At 35.3% G+C, this 17,005-nt stretch overlaps 2 protein-coding genes across 2 annotated transcripts; both read right to left on the bottom strand.

Moving 5' to 3' along the window:
* Positions 1-10,493: 10,493 nt before the first annotated feature.
* LOC148770562 (uncharacterized) lies at positions 10,494-10,988 on the bottom strand. Its single transcript, XM_088817906.1, has one exon. It carries the CDS (start codon positions 10,986-10,988, stop codon positions 10,494-10,496), a length of 495 nt encoding a protein of 164 aa, XP_088674032.1.
* Positions 10,989-12,955: 1,967 nt separating this feature from the next.
* Positions 12,956-14,915, bottom strand: LOC105954126 (uncharacterized). The gene is made up of 2 exons (XM_012977800.2): positions 14,826-14,915; positions 12,956-13,516 (listed from the first exon to the last, which is right to left on the bottom strand). Exons 1-2 carry the CDS (start codon positions 14,913-14,915, stop codon positions 12,956-12,958), a joined length of 651 nt encoding a protein of 216 aa, XP_012833254.2.
* Positions 14,916-17,005: the final 2,090 nt, after the last annotated feature.

The raw sequence follows: 17,005 nt of genomic DNA, 5'->3' as shown, positions 1-17,005 counted from the left end.
GAAACATATTGTTTCCCTTCCCTACGAAGAAAATTTTAAAGAAGAAAATATTCCTATCAAGGCTAGACCTTGTCAAATGAATTCTGAATATTTGGAGTTATGCAAAAAAGAGATAAAATCACTTATTGACAAAAAACTTATTTCTCCCTCTCAGTCCATATGGTCTTGTACAACTTTCTATGTTAATAAACATTCTAAACAAGAAAGAGGTGTTCCTAGACTTGTTATTAATTATAAACCCCTTAATAAGGTTTTAAAATGGATTAGACATCATATCCCTATTAAAAGGGTCTTCTGGACAGGCTTGTCCATGCCCTAATTTTCTCTAAGTTGGATTTAAAATCTGGATTTTGGCAAATACAGATTGATAAATCTGACAAATATAAGACCGCTTTTAATGTTCCTATTGGACATTATGAGTGGAATGTTATGCCTTTTGGATTAAAAAATGCCCCTTCAGAATTTCAACAAATTATGAATGACATTTTTACCCCCTATAGTGAATTTATTATCGTCTATATAGACGATATTCTTTTCTATTCTAAAGACATTGAAAATCATTTTAAACATCTGGATCTTTTCAAAAAGATTGTTATACAAAATGGTCTTGTCATTTCAAAACCTAAGATGGTTCTTTTTCAAACAAACATTAAATTTCTCGGGCATAACATTGAAAAGAGAAATATTATTCCTATCCAAAGAAGCATTGAATTTGCATCGAAATTCCCTGATATTAAAATATTGTTATCAGTGAGGACATTTATATTTAAATCTTTAAATTGTGACATGAGTCTATAAAATTCATCATTATCATTGGTGTTATTAATATGATTAATACAAGATTTTCCTTGTTTACAATTTTCACATTCTTCCTCTGAGAAGATGGAGTCATTGTCCATTTTTTTGTTAGAGCTTTCAGAAAAATTAGAGTATAATTGAAGATTATGATATCCCAGATAACCTGGATCTACTTAACAAGTGGACTATCCCTAAAATCGAACCAAAATTGGTTTACAAATTAGGAACCTTTGAAAAAATAGGTCTTAGACAAATTGTTAAAACAATTGAATCATCAGTTCCTCTTCATGATGAAGAAATGGTTATAAGACTACTTAATAAGAGTGACTTAATTCCTTTCAAATTCCATAAATTTCTTCATATAGGATGTGTTCAAATTGCCTTCAGACCATTAACTCTTGAAGGATTACCTGAAAGTTTCCTTGCTACTCTTAGAGATGGCAGGAATCTTAATTGGAAACAATCCCTTATGGGAATTATACAATCTAGTCTGGCACATGGTCCAGTCTACTTTGATGTTTATCCTAATCATTCTTTATCTCTTTCAGATGTAAACATCTTAGATGCTTTAACTTTAAATGTTAAAACACATGGGTATAATTATATACAAGGAACAGAAGTCATATGCATTTGTTATAGAATTTATTATAAACCTCTTTTTACTTTAAATATATCCTATGTGCAAAAGAGTTGATAAAAACACATAGGTTTCAAAATATTGTTCAGACTAATGAAGGATATGTACACATACAATATGAAAATCAACAAAAATATATGCCTTCTCTTCATAGATCTAGTTCGAGTCATTCATACATTTCACCTTTTGACTATAATGTGGAAATTCCACAAACTTCTAGAGCTTCATCAATATCAGTTTCTTTAATATTGTGAACAATATTACTTCTGTTTATTATAATTTCATCAATATGACTTTCTTTTTCAGGTCTCATATCTTCCCTTAAACAGGAAGTAGAAGCTCTATATATTTAGTCAAGCCATGATCTAGCACATATACAATCTAGCCGACCATATAGGCGGCAAAAACTGAAAATAAAGTAATAACAAAATTTAAATACATAAAATTAAAATACTTACAAGGATAAAGAAAACCAGCAGCAAGCTTTTATTTATATAACACAAGGTTTTTACAAAAGAGTGGTTTTGGAGAGAGGAGAAAAGGCAGAAAAACTGAATGGCTTTCCAAAATGAAAGACAGTCCTATAAGTAGAGAAATCACGGACATGAACCCCGGATTTCAAAATAGAAAATAAAACTAAAGGTGATATTTCACCAAACAAATGACTTAGAAGTCAAAAAGGTGAATAATTACCACAACAAAGAAATGACTCATAAGTCAAAAAGGTGATTAGCAATTTGCCCATTATGAAGGACAATAATGCTCATACTTTTATTTTTTGTCGTCTTCTTCATTACTTTAAGAGAGAGTCTTTAAACCTTTCAAATGCATTATCAATGTCTGGGAGGTCTTCAATATCATCATCAATATCATCCTCCGGGTCTTGCGCTTCTTGCATAGTGATACGATCCGCACAAGCTCCAAGACAAAGAATTGGAAGAAGAGAAAGCGAGTGAGATTAATGGAGCAGTTCGTGTTGGGATTGAAGAATAAAGGTTTTAACCAGGCCTTTGAAGAGTCCATGGTTTGGAATTGGAAGAAAAGAAAGAGGAAAATTCGTTGGACAAGTCGAATTCCATGCATCCGAGATTCTCGCCTATTCTGGCAGAGTTTACCATCTACGTTATAACTCTCGCATATGAAATCCATTTACGCTGATTCGAAATGATTCGGAAAGCTAACTGAAATATCTACATTTTTCATCTTTTGAGCGAAGAGATATTCGAAGTGGAACAGTGTCGAAATTGAGCTTTAGTTGCATGCACGTGCACAGCCCAATGTCGCGAGTTAAGAAGGGTGATCGAGAAGTCGACTTGAAGATCAAGATATCTAATTTATTTATGCACGTTTTTAATTTAGTATTTATTATGTTTTTATTATTTTAGAGTCTTTTATGGTTAGGATTTGCTTATTTATTTATTTCCTTATTATACTTTAGGTAGGAGTCTTTTTCCTTGTGAAAAAAGAGTCTTTTTAGACCTTATAAATAGGTTGCCAATTTGGCTTATTTGACAGGACGAATTTTGATGATTTAATTGAGAGTATTCTCTTTGGTTCTTTAAGAACTCTTCGAACATATCGGTGGATTCCGTTTGTTCATCCCGACTTATCAATCGATCTTTCACAATCGATTGTGGCGTCTTCACATACCATGGTTCTTGCCTCTTTATAGGCAACGGGTCGCGGTTCCACCCCTTTGAATCTTTGTTTTTGGATGTTTTCGATCTTGCTTCCGCATAGGGTATTTGGGTCTCGTAACAAGTTCTACGGGGTTCGTATCACATAGGATTATTTGATTTGGTAAAACTTGAATCGGAGTTCATGGAAGCATCTGATTCTGAACTTCTAATCTGTTTAGATATATCCTTCTTCATTTGCTCGAGGAAAATATCAATGATTTTTTCCTTTGGATAGATCTCAGAATATTTCTGAGCAAAGAGTTTGAAAGGACTAGTATTCTCATCCTCCTCTCGTTTTTCTTGATCATTTCTGTAAATGTTGATTTTTTCTTTTATTTTTTCAATGGTTTCGCAGCCAAATATCTCTCCTGTTTCTGTATCTAGGCGCATGAGTTTTTCCCAGAATTTACACATACCAATTATCCATAAGCATGGAGCACCGTAGTTGGTATAACCAAAAGTTGGTTTCCACTTCCTGATCCATAGAATACCAAATTCAATAAAAAATATACAGGAAGTTTTTCCTTCAATATATTTCTCTTTATTTTGAATGTTGGGAGAAATGGCTACCCATTCTTTCATAAGACTGCTGGATTTTTCAGGCAAAATGTTTGTTGATGGTCCAAAAATTCTCCACCAAGAAAAAAACCAAGTAGGGATTGGTTTGTGGAAAATATTTTCACATATCTTAATAAACCAAGAATGTCTTTGTTTTTTGTTTTCAAAGTAAAAAGTTTTATAAAAACTTTCTATATAATCAAAATAGTTGAATTTTGTCAGATTTATCAATCTGTATTTGCCAAAATCCAGATTTTAAATCAAACTTAGAGAAAATTAGGGCATGGACAAGCCTGTCGAGAAGATCCTTTTTATTAGGGATAGGATGTCTAATCCATTTTAAAACCTTATTAAGGGGTTTATAATTAATAACAAGTCTAGGAACACCTCTTTTTTGTTCAGAATGTTTATTAACATAGAAAGCAGCAACAAGAATATCGTCTATATAGATGATAATAAATTCACTATAGGGGGTAAAAATGTCATTCATAATTTGTTGAAATTCCGAAGGGGCATTTTTTAATCCAAAAGGCATAACATTCCACTATAATATTATTATTATTATTATTATTATTATTATTATTATTATTGTTATTATTATTATTATTATTATTATTATTATTATTATTATTATTATTATTATTATTATTATTATTATTATTATTATTATTATTATTATTATTATTATTATTAATATTATTATTATTATCATTATTATTATTATTATTATTTAATGCAAGGCTCCAACTTTTTGATTCGATTATATTTTCCAAAAACTCTTCATTGTAGAAAAAAATATATACCGGTTACATTTAAAAAAAGGTTACATTTAAAAAAAGGCGGCGGTTATATGCAAGTCCATTTTTTTATTAGTTCAAACCCACATAAAGGAATTTATAAGTTCAAACCCGTAAATTAATCTAATTTTTTTATATCAAGACCAAAGAGGACAAACATACCCTTATCCACAAATAATACTCAAATACAAATAAATCATATTTTATAGTTTGTTCAAGACCAAAAAATCAAAAAAAAAATATCACGACTGCCGCGGTAAGACCGCCGCAACGCCGACCGACGAGACTTCCATCGCACCGGCGATGACCAGCCACCCACGCACCGCACCATTACCACCACCGCACCACCACCAACAAGTAAGTCATTTTTACTAAACTTTTGTTTGTAAATTCGAAAACATTAATCGAGCATCGATGTCCTTTTTAATAAACTTTTGTTTGTAATTTCGAAAACATTAATCGAGCATCAATTCTTGATAAATATGTATGAATGAACATTATTCTATGCTTATTTCTTGGTGGTTGCAATGCTTTGGCCGATTTTGCAAAAAAAATGAAATTGGAATTGTTTTTTTTTTTTTTGATTTCGTTGGTTTCCCAAATCGGTTTACCCAGACCGATTTTGTACACGAAAGTCGGCGTCACAATGCCGATTTTTGTTAACCAAACCGGCGACACAGCGTCGACTTTACAAGACAAAATCGGCGTTCTAATGTCGATTATTGACTACAAAATCAGTTTTCGGATACCGATATTTTTCGATTTTTTTTAAATAATATATTATATATTTGGTTAATTAATATTTTTTAAATATTTTGCAGTGGAACCTCAACCTCCTCGTGTACCCCCGACCGTCTCAAACCGTAATCGAAAAGAAAATGCTCGAAAGAGCAAGGTGGAAAAGCCAAAAAAAAAGGCGTGCCCCTGTTAATCCTCCCGGTCGACGCACTCGGATTAATGAAGGTCCTTCTTCAGTACCGATATTTCACGATTTTTCGCTTTTTGGATTTTTTTTTCCAATTCGTAATACACACTATCCTTAGGTGTTTGGATCTTATAATACAATTTAGAGGTATTAAGCATAAATATATATGTTACGAGCAATTGTAAGTATATGAAGAATAGAGTATGAGAAGAAGAGAACAGAAATAATAATACGTAATAGAAAACCCCCATTATGTTATGGGTTGATTACATGGAATATATATAGAGAAATATTGCAAGGTAATAGAGTTTGACTAGGTAACTAAATCCTAACTAATCTAGGTAACCGAATCATACTAGAATCCTAATATTAGGAGAGTTCTATAATATTATATTCTCTAACACGCCCCCGCAATCGAAACGTGACTAACGTGAAGACTGGACAATCACTTGCTAACACGCTCCCGCAAAAGTGAAGACTGGAAAAGAAGTCGCGAAACACAACGCTAGAGACTTCCTCTCTTGAAATATCAACCAAATTTAAAATAATAATAATAATAATAATAACGGGTGAGAGTAAAATAAGCAACTTTTTTTTTGTTTTTTTTTTGTTTTATCGAGATAGAGAGAAGAGATGAGAGAGAGGGAAGAAGAATAATTAAAAGAAGATAGAGATTAAAGAGAGAGAAATTATATTAACCGACTAAGAAGAAGAACATGTCGGATAATAAGAAGAACTGATAAGATAGAGATGATGCACCACCACCGGGGGAGGGAAGAAATTGGGGTGGTGGTCGCCGGCCATGGAGAAGAAGAGAGGCGGTGGCTATGTAAAATATTGTACATTAATTACATTGTTTCATGAAAAATCTTTTACCGTCTCGTCTTCACTTACATATGTTAAATTTATGAAGGTTTCTTGCAAGGCTACTTCTTGACCAACTAACTTCCTAAACATTGTAATCCTTGATTTCATACCGGAAGTCTTCCAACCATCCGATTTTTCATCATGGCACCGTCGCCAATAATCCGCCATAGGAGGTATAGGACAATTCATGTTAACTCCCACCCAACATTATAGGTATCCTTTCCTCGTTTTGTCCATTTAATCTTAATGTACAATTACATTTTTAAGAACTCGTCCTCCTCTTTCCCTCTCCTTGGTTATCCTCACTGGCTTTCTTCTTCCCACGATACTCACCCGCACGCTCACATGCCAACATACGGTCTTCTAAGCCCTTTCAATCCCGTATTTGAAACGAAAATGTTTATCACAATTCCGTGCCGTCTACCAACTCCTTTAACCCAATCGAGTAGAGCTTCCCGTGTCTCAAATATTTGTTCGTTAGATAATTCATTTGAATATCCTCCATCAATCCCCTAGGTTGTTGCACGAAAGTATGGGAAAACGGTCATAAAAAAAACATAATTAATAAAACCGGTACTTAAAAACCGTTTTTTGTAGTACAAGTTGGCATGACAATACCGATAATACAAAAACAAATCGATGTTGTCATGCCGATTTGTACTACAAAAATTGGGTTTTAAGTACCGATTTTTATTAAAATAATGGGAATGTGGCTACCGACTTTAGTAACAAAAATCGGTGTTTGCAGACCGATTTTTGGTATCGTCGAATTTTTTTCCCAACAAAAAAAAAAAAAACGACCCAAAAGCAAAAATAAACGGTTAAAACATACTTCATTGTGTTCTCCACCCTCGTAAACCACCATATCATTTTTTCTGGTTCCATCGTGAATGTTTGTTATGTATTTGATAATTTTAGTGTGTAGGGTTTCTTGGTGGGCTTGTAAAGAAGAAGGAGAAGAATGACAAGATTTTTAAGTCGTGAAATAAGGAAGAGGGGTTTCTGGATTTATGAATTTTATTTGGTCTTGCACAAAGGAAATGATTTATTTTTTATTTTTTAATGTTTTGTGGTTTTTTATTTGATTTTAAATTTCATTATAGGTAAATTAGTATTTTTATGTTGGATGTCTTGAATTAATAAAAAAAAGTCTTGCATATAACCGCCGCCTTAAAAAAAAAAAAAAAAAAAAGAGAAGGTATGCATTATTGTAAGGCAGCGACTATTTGCAATCACAAATTTACTTAGGGCAAGACCAAATTAATTTTTTTATCAAATTCAGTATAAAAAGACTATAATAACCTTAATAAAATACAAACACAATAAAAATTATTTTATTAATTTACTTTTACAAGACCAATTTAAAAAAAAATTAATAAAAAACGAAAGAAAAAACAAATTGAATCGAGAATTGAAAAACGAGGAAGGGAAGAAGGGAAGAAGAAAACAAAAAAAATCAATTGCAGCACTCAACCTTGCCTTCGCCGTCGCCCCGTCGCCGTCGCCGTTGAAGTCCACCACCTCCCCGTCGCCGTTGAAGTCCCCACCTGCAACTGTTGTTGCCCCAACCCCGCCACAACAATCTCACGAAAAGCAAGTAAGGAAATTACTTTTTGAATTAACTTTTTTTGAGAAATAAAATGTGATAAACATGATTTTAATGTTAGAATAATGAATTCAAGTCGTTTTAGAACATAGTTGATGATTCTAGGGTTCGATTCTAGTACTATTGTTGAAGGAGTTGCGGTTTTACTAAAAACGACCTGTACTTGTCGATTTTTTGGAAATATTTCGACATATTGGTGTCGATTTTTTCATCTAATTTCGACAGCACACAATTGTCGATTATTGGAACTTCTTTCGACATATCAATGTCGATATTTGTACAAAAATTCAACATAAACCCAGTGTCGATTTTTAGAGCAATATTCGACATTTCTGTGTCGAATTGTTGTACAATTTTCGACACAGAGCTTATGTCGATTTTTTTTTACAAATATCGACATTAGGATGTCGAAAATTGACTGGTAAACTGATTTTTTTTTGCAAACTTTTTTTTTTATTTTTTATTTTATAAATGATTAATATTATGTTAATATTTTTTCAGTGGAACCTCGTAGTCCCCAAACTGCTTCTGAGCGTAAGAGAAAGGCATTGGTCAAGCGTAAAGTTAGACGTGGCGATTCTGAAGCTACTCGGGTCGATCCTCCGGCCAATCGTACACGTTTATTACCTACCGATGCTGAGCCTTCATTGTCCATACCTGAGGATCCACCGCTCACATCGACCACCGAAGTTGGTGGATCTAGTAGCCAATCGGCTGGCCCAGAGGACCACAAATACCAGACTTAATGCCGCAGTTTGAGAATCATATCGCCCGACAGATTTTGTCCGGAAATGTACTTATACACTTATAGACACACATATACATATGTTATTGAAGTTATTTACTTTATTGATTGAATGTTTATTTTTATTAAAATTGTAGGAGCGGGAAAGTGTGAGGGTTCATAATCACACAACAATGTTGGAGAAGTGGCAGATGGCTCCTTTTATGACCGAGGTTGTCGAGAAGTCCGGTTTGATGCCCCTTGTACGTCATTCGTACAAGGTGATAGATAGTGCATTGGTGTTGACTTTCATAGAGCGGTGGCAACCAGCAACTTGTACGTTCCATTTACCATTTGGGGAGATGACTATCACGCTAGACGATGTCAGCAGCTTGACAGGTTTGCCAGTGGTGGGACAGCCAGTATTTATTCAACAAATTAGTAAGACGGGGCCATCGTCACAAGCAATCGTAAAACAAATTATCGGAGTAGTGCTTGACTCGACAGATAAATGTTGGGGTCAAAATCAGAAGGCGCTTAAGTTGGAGTGGTTGCGTAGTACTTTCAGTTCTGTGACAGATAGTGATGATGAGAATAAAAAGACGTGTGCGACAAGGGCATTTTTGTTGTACGTATTGTCATGTACGATATTCCAGTGCAAGACGGGGAATATGGGTACACTGCAGTTGTTGTGTTTGCTAGAAGATTTGGACAATATTGGGACTTACGCATGGGGTACAGCTTGTTTGTGTCTGCTCTATGAGGCGCTGTCGGATGCTTCAAGGGCTAATACGAAGCAAATCAGTAGATATTTGACGCTTCTTCAGGGTTGGATTTACGAGCATTTCCCCCGTCTCACACCGACGGTTAGATCCAGCGAGATTGAGGGACCGTTAGTTACACGATGGGTATATCCAATGAAGTCCGACTCAAGCGATGACAGAGCCCGTGATCTGCGTACTCTGATAGATGATCTGAGCTCCGATGAGGTACTCATTTAAATTTTAACTCATTTCGACTACTTTTTTTTGTTTCTTCATTTTAATTTATTTACTGTCGCATATTATATGGGCCCCATATGAGGTCCTCCGTGACAGGTTTCCTATGCCAGAGTCCACGTGGTTTAGTGGCATGTTACAGTACATGTGTACTTTGGAGCCTTACCATCCGGACAGGGTCTTGAGACAATTTGGGCGTGTTCAGAAGATTCCCGGCCAACCGTACATGTAGGACGCTATGTTTAGGAAGCAGAAGCGGGGCACACCTCATCCTGTATTTGCGGCGTACCAGAACATATATTCTGAGCGATGGGAAGATCACTTGCTTAATGAGCGGTCTAGATCAGTTCCAGTGGTATTAGGAGAGCCGGACACTACACCCGATTATATGGATTGTTATAGGGTATAGGGAGCAGACCATCACAAAACTCTGTACGCTTCCAGTTTCTCGACCGCAAGCACCCTGGCGCCGCCATATAGCTCGCTCGCCACTACTAGAGGCCCGTGATTCTCAGATTATTACGATGGTGAGGACTACATTGGCTCGCATACGCGAGCAAGATACCGATGATGGATATACCGAGATGGTGATGACGTTAGAGGGGATTGCTGATTTGTTTGCTGGTGACACTCCTACTTCACCGTCGTCGTCGACTGCTCCACCATCGGATCCACCATTGCCGACTGCTCCACCATCGGATGCACCATCGCCGACCGCTCCACCATCGTCGACTGCTCCACCACCGTTACTAACATTTCAGAGGAAGAAACTTAGAAAGAAGTAGATAGTTGGATGATTTTGGATGTTTTTTGATGATTTTGGATGTTTTTATAATGCACGAGTTAACTAATTATTTCATCAAAAATATATATATTTATCAAAAATATATTTAATGCACCAATTCTACATATCAATACATATGGTCTCTTGTAGTGCTACATAATTACGATTAACTAACTCTTTAAAAGCAATAATCCTAGACTCCATATCAATAGTTTTCCAAGCACTAGCTATAGGGTGGTGGTATCGCCTCCAATAATCTGCTACAGGGGGAAGAGGACAATTCTTCTTCAAAACAAGATGCACAAAATGATTTCCATCAACAAGCGCTATCCCATGCTCTTGTCTTTGCCCATCTGGCACGGGGTCACTAGAGAACTGCAGCTGCGTTATCAGTACGAGCACAATGTCATATTTAGACGCAGTAAAATGACCCATATCCGGAAACGACATCCAATTTTCATAAGGGGCAGGTGTAACCGAACACCTCATTTTCGCTTCCAATTCATCAAGCGTATCTCGAACTTTGTGGATATTCATGTAAATATCATCATTCATAATGAGCTCATTGACCAAATCTCTTCGTACTAGACTCCAATTATCTTCCCCAAAGCCCATCATTGATGCAACCGCCCGAAATCCACAATGACCATCCGCGCAACATTTTTTATATCTCCAACATATCTTCGGAACTTCGGATGTATTTGTTTAATATATATATCCTTGGTAGTTTTTTTTCGAACCTGCACATAAGAAGGTTAAATTAGTAATACAGAATGGGAAAAAAAATTACAGCGAATTATCGACATATTGATGTTGAAAAGTATGAGAAATATTGACATGTTGATGTCGAAAAATGTGACATATTTCGACGCTATTGCGTCGAAAATTGTTGTTTTTTCGACATGTAGGTGTCGATATTACACTGATATATTTTTACGCCTTACTGATATATTACGGGTAGTTTTTCCAACACCGTCGATTTACCGGTGCTTCGATTGAAGATGTCGGTTACCATTGATACAGTCATCGGCTGCGGTATAAGTTGTTCACGTTGCTTTTGGATACCAGAAATAGGAGTGCAACTCTCAGGAGTCATAATCTACAATGTTTAACCAATATCACGTATTACTAAATGAGAAACCGAAAAATGAACTATGAGCTAAAAACTTCAAAAAAATTACCTTTGGGGAACAACTATCTTTGCTTGAATTAAGCTCGTACTCAAATTTGGATGGGTTGCGTCGGGTTGATTTATCAATACGCAATTTTTTTCCGGGACGACCTTTGGTAACAACCTTTTGCATTGGCTCAATGAGAGAGTTACTCTCGGGGTGAGTAATCTCCCGCAATTTCATAAGCAATTGAACCCTTTTCTTTGCATCGGACGGATCGAAAACAGCCCGCCATGCTTCCATTTCTTCCGCATCAGTCGGGAGATGTTCAGCCTTTGTACAAATCATTGGCTCCATGCTCAAGTGCTTCCAATACGGGTCTATCCAGTCCAATGAGATGGGAGTGCGATTTATGACGTTACCATGAAATTTGTGGGCACAAGGTAATCCATGAGTGGTTCGGATATCGCAGGTACAAGACATAAACTCGTTCGGAAGCAACTCGAGTGATTTTTTCACCTCAAGTTTGAGTTGCTCAAGAGCGTACTTCGACACACATCCTCGAAGTTCGTTGTATATCGATACTTTGTAACTGTGTTGGTAAGTATTCTTGCTCTTCTCAAACGAGGCTTTGATTTCCGTATGTTGATGCATCAGTAAGTTGTCAATATGAGCCCAAATCTTTACAAATGTGCCCATACTATTTCCCAACTCTTTCTTCATTCGTGAGTGTGCACCCTCTACCCGGTTAGAAGTGTACGTTCAAAGATGCCTATGTTTGTTTGTCCAAGCCGAGACAATCATCTCTTTGTACGGATCCAACCACGAATGAGAGACATAAGTTAAAGCATCCGGGTAGTCAACAAAATTTGTTTTCATAACATCCCATTATGTATGAAATGTCTCTTCTGTCTCTTGACCAACAAGACTTGCCCGTTCCGACTCAAAATCTTTCCACTTATCATTGTTCGTTTTGAACATCTTACAATTACTAAGAATGTTCTTGCTCACGTGCCATCGACACAAAAGTTGTTGACTGGAGGGATATACGATCTCTATAGCCTTCATCAAAGCCAACTCTCGATCCGTGACTATACAATTAGGTCTAGGACAACTTTCCATGACCTTCACCAAGCTCTTCAAGGCCCATACGTAATTGTCTATTTTTTCCGCCCGAAGGTATGCAAAAGAAACAAAGAACGTTTTATTCGTAGAAGTAATACCCACAATCTCTAGGAATGGGAGTCCGTATATGTTGGTTTTGTATGTGCAATCCATAACCAATACATACGGATAACTACATGCCAATTTAATGCACGTGGGGTCGGTCCACAACAAGTCCATTACCTTGCCGGTCTCCTCCAAATATCTGTGATACTAGAAGTAGTTATTTTCGGACAACTTCAACATCAACAATTGCATTTGTGTTCTACCAGCATTCTCTTTGAACTGGATCTTCTGACGAGCATTTTAAACCGTCTTAATTAAAGACGCATTTGTCAGATTCTTCAACTTTAGTGATGATAAGATTGCCTTTGGTTTCACCAATGCGTTTGACGCGTCTTCTACAAGTGCCATCTCTTCACTTGTTAATCTTCCAGCATATGAGTGGCCTTGAAAGTTTTCAAAATCTGAGTGGTTGTGACTACCACATTCAACTGTCAACACCCACCCAACTTCTTCATCATCCATGCCCATTTTTTGGCCCTTCAACTCAAACGGACACTCACATTTCTTTGACCCTGTTTGCCTTTTTCCCTTTCCTTTGTCGTCTTGACCGGGTACCTTTTTGCCACGATACACTCCCGCACGCTCGCATACAAGTACCACGTAGGGCCTTCTACGTCTATTTTTTCCCGGGTTTGAAGACTTTACTGTCATTATCATTCCTAGTCGCATACCAACTTCGCGCACCCATGTGACTAAATTGTCCCTTGTTGCAAACTCCTCATAGGTGGTAAATTCATGTGAATAATCCAAAGCTAATTCCCTACATGCATTAGCTCCACTACACGCGCTAGGTACAAAACTCTGCAAGAAAAACCGGAAAATTGGTTACACAATTGTAACATTGAAAAATCGACACACCAGTGTCGAAATATGCATCTAATATCGACACCATGATGTCGAAAATTTCAATATAATTCGACAGTTAAAGAGTATCGAATTATGTTGAAATTTTCGACACTACTGTGTCGATATTAGGCGCATATTTCGACCTGTACACGTCGAAATTTTTGTACGTGAAATGAGGTGCGAAAAACGAGAAAAACGATCACAAAGTACAATATTTCTCACCTCTTTGTGTTATTCGGCCTTAGAATCCTCCATATTTATGTCTTGTGTATCCATAATGTCCTTCTTTTCAAGTTTTAGTAAGATTTGAGGGATTTGTGTGATAAGTGTGTTGGAGAATATGGAAGATTTTTTTGTGAAAAAAAGTGTGTAAAATGAGGGTGAAGAAGAAGATGCTGGTGTTTTGTTGGTGGAGTGAGTTCCCTCTCGTTTTTCCTTTTCTTTTTATTCCTTTTTTTTTTTTTTTGTCCTGCAATAGCAATTAGCTTAATTTAAATTAATAATATATAAATTATTATTGGGGTTATATTTGTAATTTCCAGTCTTGATCTTAGTAAATTTATTTATATTTTGGTCTTGCATGAAGTAAGGTCTTGCACTTAGTAATTTTCGTCTTGCAAATATTCGTTGCCAATAATGCATCGCACACGATTGCATTAGATCATCTCCAACCGGACACCATAACACCATTTTTTCATCTAATTTAGGTGTTTTTAGCCTCCCACTCAAAATTCCTATATCACCATTACACCTAAAATTATAGAGATTTGGTTTTAGTCTCCAACCGTGGTCCACCCCCATGTCACCAAATACCCAAATCCTATTTTTCCACCAAATTTTTTGGTGTAGAAATTTTCATCTCCCACTGGTCCACCATTTTCTTATTTTTTCCACCAAATCCTATTTTTCCTACCAAATATAGAGGTGAAAGTAGGATTTGCCGTAATTAACACCATTTTATTAAGTACCATATAAAATGACGATTTTAACTAATTGCACCCGATTACCAACTTATTAGCATATTTATCGTAAATACATTGGTATTAATTATTGAATTAGTTTTTAAAATATAAATACATTTGTTATTATTAACAAAACATTAACTCTAAAAATATAAATATGCTTATTTTTAATTAATTTGTTTATTTTGTTGGTATCAATGTTTATTAGTTCATTTCTTTACTTAACTAATACGATAGTTGAGGAAGAACGCAGTGGATATAGAAACGCTTATATTTTTTATGATACTCAATTTCCCACAAACCTTGACTATGAAAGTTCGTCCTCTATCCCGCCTGTTGAGCTTTTGAGAGATTTTAATAATACGGCATATGTTAGTTTTCTTGGTCGACATCGAAATCTGATAAATCAAGGAAAACACAATGAATTAAGAAGGAGACTGGTAGCACACTTGTGGGATAAACGTGCTCAAATCGGTGATGTTGAAGATTATGATGGTGATGATGATGATAATAATGGTGAATGAATTTTTTTTTTTATGATTTCAAATTGATTTATGTTGTAATATTTTATTTATGCAATAATTTATGAGATTATTGTTTATGTATGATTTTATTATATTTAAAATAATTTGAGTTCATGTTATTTCATGTTTAGATAATTTTTTAAGATTAATAACATAATTTTTAAATTATTTAGTTGAGAAAATTTATTACTTAGCATTGGTTCTATAATTAATATTTAGGAAATAAAATATTATAAAATTACGATTAACATTAGATTTATAGTTTTGGGGTATATATGGTGAAATGCCATTGGAGACCAAACCAAATTCCATTTCCTATAAGTAGTGAAATGGTGAAATATTATTATTTTAATATTTGGTCTAAATTTTGGTGATACCCATTGGAGATCAAAACCACTATTTTTCCACTAAAAATGGTGGAAGAGTAAAATGGTGTGCTACCGGTGGGAGATGAACCCATTTTTTCACCACCATAAATAGGATTTGGTGAAAAAATGGTGAAACCGGTTGGAGATGCTCTTACCGGTTTACACAAAAAAGGTTACATTTAAAAAAAGGCTGCGGCTATATGCAATACTCATTCCACTTGTGCAAGACCAAATTAAAGAAAGATTCCTATCTTATTATGATGGAATGACAAATATGCCCATAAATTAAATTGGTTTTTTTCTCTCATGCAAGACCAAATACAAATAATGAGGAAAAAAAACAAAAAAAAGAAAACATAGAAGCGTGAATTAAAAAAACAAACAGCCCCCCCTAAACCCTACCTACGCCTACCTTTTCCGCCGCTCAAGCTCCGCCGCCGATCGCCGCCGCCGCCAGCCCCGCCACGCACAATCATGGGTGACCTAAATTTGCCCAAAAAAAGAGGAAAAACAAATTAAATTTGAAACTGGTAAAAATCGACACCAAGGTGTCGAAAAACTATGCTACAAATCGACACTTAAGCGTCGAATTGAATAGGTAAAAATCGACATTGACATGTCGAATTTATAGTACAAATTCAAATGTCGAATTTTATACCTCAAAATCGACATCTAAATGTCGATTTTTACCTGTAAAATTCGACCTGTACATGTCGAATTCGTTTGTGCGGGATTTTTTTTTGGAAAATCGATATTCTAGCTAAAAAAACCGATAAATGCATAGCTTCTTGGGTTCTTCCATCGTATAATCTTCTATTTTGATGTCTTCTGACTCCATACTTGCCATCTTTGTAAGATTTGTTGAGTTTTGATGATTTTGAATATCTAGGTTTTGTGGGTTTATGGAGGAGGAAGGAGAAAGGTCTTGTGGGTTTTGGAAGATGGAGAAGATGAGAGTTTGTCTTGTGGTTTTGTGGTCTTGTATAGGGTTTTTTGTGTTTTTGAATTTTTGGTCTTGCACATTTGGAATTTTCTATTTTTTTTAATAAGTAAGGATATTATAGTATTTATACATTGAAAATTTTAATTTGGTCTTGCACAAGTGGAATTAGTCTTGCATATAGCCGCAGCCTTAAAAAAATTAAGGGATTATTTGTCAAAAGCCCCCATTACATAAGTCTAATTACAATAGGTCCAATTTTTTTAGAACTTTTTGGGATAAATCCATTTCAGCATTAAATAATAAAAAATAATAAATTATCACTATTATACCCCTAACTTAAAAGCAACGTATGTTTTATGATTGGAAATTAAAAAAAAAATAAAAAAAGATTGTAATATTTTTTCCTATTATATCGTAACAACACATGCATCCCAAATCGAAGAAGAACAGATAATAATGAATAACCATACCAGCAAATTAATTAAATTAAGGAATTAGTTTACTAACAAAAACAAAAGGATCTTTTTGCCGCATGATGAACAGCAAAAAACATCGGAAAAAGCTTTAATCTTTAAACTTTAACTAAAACATATGAAAAAGGGGCAGAAGAGGCTTTACCTTCTTGAGTGGTTGACAGTTTGTACGAA

This window comes from Erythranthe guttata, chromosome 5 (assembly GCF_056151865.1).
Source record: "Erythranthe guttata isolate IM_541 chromosome 5, IM_541, whole genome shotgun sequence".
Taxonomy (NCBI): domain Eukaryota; kingdom Viridiplantae; phylum Streptophyta; class Magnoliopsida; order Lamiales; family Phrymaceae; genus Erythranthe; species Erythranthe guttata.
Note: the sequence above shows the minus strand (reverse complement) of the source record. Positions and strands in the feature narration are given on the sequence as shown.